This window comes from Drosophila erecta, unplaced genomic scaffold (assembly GCF_003286155.1).
Source record: "Drosophila erecta strain 14021-0224.00,06,07 unplaced genomic scaffold, DereRS2 tig00000219-arrow-pilon, whole genome shotgun sequence".
Lineage (NCBI taxonomy): Eukaryota > Metazoa > Arthropoda > Insecta > Diptera > Drosophilidae > Drosophila > Drosophila erecta.
The window spans coordinates 2,633,363-2,637,169 of NW_020825213.1; the positions used below are offsets into that span (position 1 = coordinate 2,633,363).

Sequence of the window (3,807 nt, forward strand, 5' to 3'; positions counted from 1 at the left end):
GTTACCCTGGCGACGGTATTCCGAATTGTAAGATATTTCTTCTACATTTTTATTAAAGCTCGCATCGAACCAGGCTCGTTCATTGCAAGACTCCGCCCGTTGAGCCACGGCTAATGTTGATGGCAAATCTTTGGAGCGTCCTGCCGAGATCTATTATTTAAGATAGCGGCAGTATTTGTGTCATAAGACAACAAAGTCTTACTAATAATAAGAGTTAGCTTTTTCTCAATCTCATTATAAAAGGTCATTAGGGGGAGTTCTCCCTGAGGCATAGTAACCATTTCCTGCTGGGTTACCTCGATTGGAGTTTCTTCTGCATATGCGCAGTCCATTCTAGCTATTATAACATCGAAATTTAGTATTGTATTTTGTGAAGAAGCATTACTCCCGCGGTACCTATTACCTTGTTACGTATGATTCCTACGGCCTAATAGGTTTTAGAACTACCCAAATATGGCTTGTAGATTTCGTAGGCGTTAACTGTCACGGTTCGCCATGCGACATACTCATCTTGTTTGCCGTCAAAAATTGGTATGGACTTCACTAAGTCTAGTGGTTCATTACAAGGGATAGCTGCGTTGTGTGGTATTTGCTCGAATACTACTAAGGGTCCACCCTCATTTATTCTCTGTCTATTTTTAACCTCTTTAAGCTTGTCTTAGAATATTTTTTGTTGGTGCTCTAGTGCGCCATTTACGACCGCTTCTCATGGAATTACATCTTTATTACTAAAGGTACTTAAAGATTTTGCCTGTTCTTGTGTTAGTGTTGCCTCTTACTGGAGGTCCTGAGGTTGATTTTGGAAATCTTGATCGTTAACCATTTTTACTTTGTCCGTAAAGCAAACCCCTTGCTGCTTACTATTTCTTATGTCTTTAAAGCTATGTATAATATTAAGTCGTCGTCACTGTCGTTGTTTTCGTTACTGTTTCTATACATCGGGGGGCAATGATACGTTTAAGATTTTTTATTTTATAATTTGTATGAAAAAACTTTTTTTTCCAGGAAAGTCTTTAATTATTATTATTTTTTTAAATTAAATCAGTCTTTTTATTTGTTTTATTTCTTTATTTATTATGCGTAATTTTTTTTTTTTTAAATGGCACATATGTCCGTTTGACGTTAAAAGAGATAAATTGAAAATAAAGATCACACTTACATGTTATATTGGTATATTAAAATGCTAAGATGGTAGCCGGTTGATGTTTGTCCTCTGGATTTTGTTCTTGGTATGTAGCGGTTTTCACTGCTGCTGTGTAGCGTTGTTGTTATTTACTGTTGTTGTCCAGTGCGTGAATCCGAAGTGTTTTTAAAGAAAACCCGATCACGGGACCTTGATTACAAGGCCTTTTTATTACGGATTTTACTTTATTGCGACACTTAAGCGTGTTGGGCGCCTATTAAACCAGTTAGGTTTGTATTATTTTATTAGAACCAACTACTCTTTATTCTGGTCCGTTACGAAATAATTACAAATCAAATTTATTTATAAATTCGTGTTAACTTATATATAGTGAAATGTTTATGTTTTATTCAGTCGACATAATGTCCCGTCAGTTGACGGAAATCGCTAAGAATAAAAATAACTTGGAGAAATAGTTTTCACGTCTTTATTTCTTTGATCTCAGTTTAAGACTAAATTCTTGTGGCAATAATCGCATTTGTGCTGCCCTTTTGTTTACATTATTTCAGGAGCACGATCGCCCGCCTAGCATATTGATTGTAAATTAAAGATAAAGATAACAAGAAGATAATTGAAGTTTTAAGGGGTCGCTTAGGGAGAGCGGCGTCGCTTGCTCCTTACATTGTTTGCACACTCTTCGAACAGTACTAAACATGTGAATATATAAAATTGATTCAATTGTGTTATTAAATATTACAATAATCATCGAATCGAATAGTCACGGGAAAGTCCAAATTCAAATTAAAAATGGACCACGCTATTGTTAGAATGATAAAGTTTTCATGCGACTTTGTTTTCGTTTTGGTGAATTAGCACCAATTCAGTGAACAAAAAATCAAATAGAAACAACGAAAACGTTGAATTTTGGTCTAGAAATGTTATTGTTAAACAAATTAGCTGCATTAACAATTTTATTGTAATAAATCGCGTGATTTTGTTTTTAAATATGGCGCTATAAACAAAGTTTTAATAAAATTGAAGAGCATAAAAATATTGCTTTAAACATATCAGGCTAAGCTAAATCTATACGTTTTGGAATAAAAGGTCAGATATTTATTCATATATATTAGAACACATCCCGATTGAAGTCAATTCTTTTGAAGAGAATATAGAAGGTATTTTTATTTTAGGAAGGAGAATTTCAGGTATTTGTAGCTTTTTTGATACGCATGTATCCTCTTTTGCTCTAGGTATTTGCTAGCAAGTGGAAATATGGCACCCGACTTAGAAAGATTTAAGGTTACTTATATGGTTAAAATGGGAATAGCATATAAGATAAGATGCCATATAAGCGCTAAATACTGCTAGTTCCTTATATACAATTTCGTAGGCTGTACTATTTCCCTTTGTTTATTTTTTTTTTACCACCTGTCGACCAATTGGCCGAGCTCGGCCAAACAAGATGGAAGCAAACACGAAGCAGCTGGCGGAGCAGTTGGCGGTTGCGAAGATGACGGCTTTGCTGGAAGTTTTCTTGAAGGGGAAGGCGAAGGATGTGGCGTTCCCAGTCGCATCGGATGCGGACTTGGTAGCTTTAGATCAAAAAATAAGATCAGGGTCTAAGGAACGCTACGTATGTAAAGTATTTACAGTCTAAATGATAGTGAAATTTATTCTGTTTCAATTTTATTATCTTTTAGATTGAAGCGGCAACAGAACTTCTTAAGTGCAACAATTTGCCAAAGGCAAAGAAGACCGTTCGTATGCGATCCTGTGCGCATACAATATAGACGGCCTTAACGGAAAGAAGGCCCTTAAAGTTCAAAATTCTTCTCAGTTTTGGTATGTTATTTGTGATTTTGCAGATAGCAATGGTTCGTTGGAAGGCCAGCAGCCAGCGAAGAAGGGCCTGGCTCACACACTTACATGTGTGAAAAATAACGCAATCAAAAAAAAGAAAAAAATCTATATAAATTAAGAAAATAAATAAAAATAAAAGTCCGACAATTGCATATGTACATTGTTTTTTCGATTTTTAAGCTTGCAACATTATGTCGGATGCCATAAATATTTTTTATACGCCAATTAAATCATTATGTAACTCTTGGGTTCCGATCCGTTTATTTCTAACAGGAGGTTGGTTTAATAAAGAGTTGATACACTCAATGATCTCATTATATCTTTTCTAAATATTTAAGTGCTCAGTAAATTCAAGTTCGCACAGGATCCGGGCATATTCTTGCTATTATTTCTCTCCTATCCCGGAACGCTATACCTCATACATTTGACCTTTCTTCCCCTTTAATAAGGGTGTACGCAGGGCGACGCAGTGTATACACCCATCTAACTTTCCTCTTTCGCCACTATATTTGGGAATAATATCATCCAGGTCTTTTAGCTGGATTGCTTCTAATACGCTTGCCCTGGTTGTTGTTCCCTGCTTTTCCTCTCTTTCATGTGTGGCTGTTATTTGTTGTGTGTACTTGGAAAATTGCAGTGGATTTAATCTAGGGTTATGGCTTATTACTATAATTATTATTAATAATAATTAAATTTATAATTGAAAAATGTTGATTTCCGTGTGAAATTCCTTGTCGTGGATCCTCGAGTATGCGTGTGTGAAATGGAGTTCGTAATGTAACTTTTCGAATTTTATAATTTCAATAAGCGAAATGTGTTTTTTT

At 35.3% G+C, this 3,807-nt stretch overlaps 1 protein-coding gene across 1 annotated transcript; it reads left to right on the forward strand.

The window, feature by feature from the left end:
- Nucleotides 1-2,585: 2,585 nt before the first annotated feature.
- LOC26526533 lies at nucleotides 2,586-3,130 on the forward strand. The gene is given in 3 exon segments (XM_026982822.1): nucleotides 2,586-2,756; nucleotides 2,824-2,884; nucleotides 2,887-3,130. Coding segments are annotated over 3 exon segments (447 nt in total). The 3' UTR covers nucleotides 3,102-3,130.
- The last annotated feature ends 677 nt before the right edge of the window (nucleotides 3,131-3,807 follow it).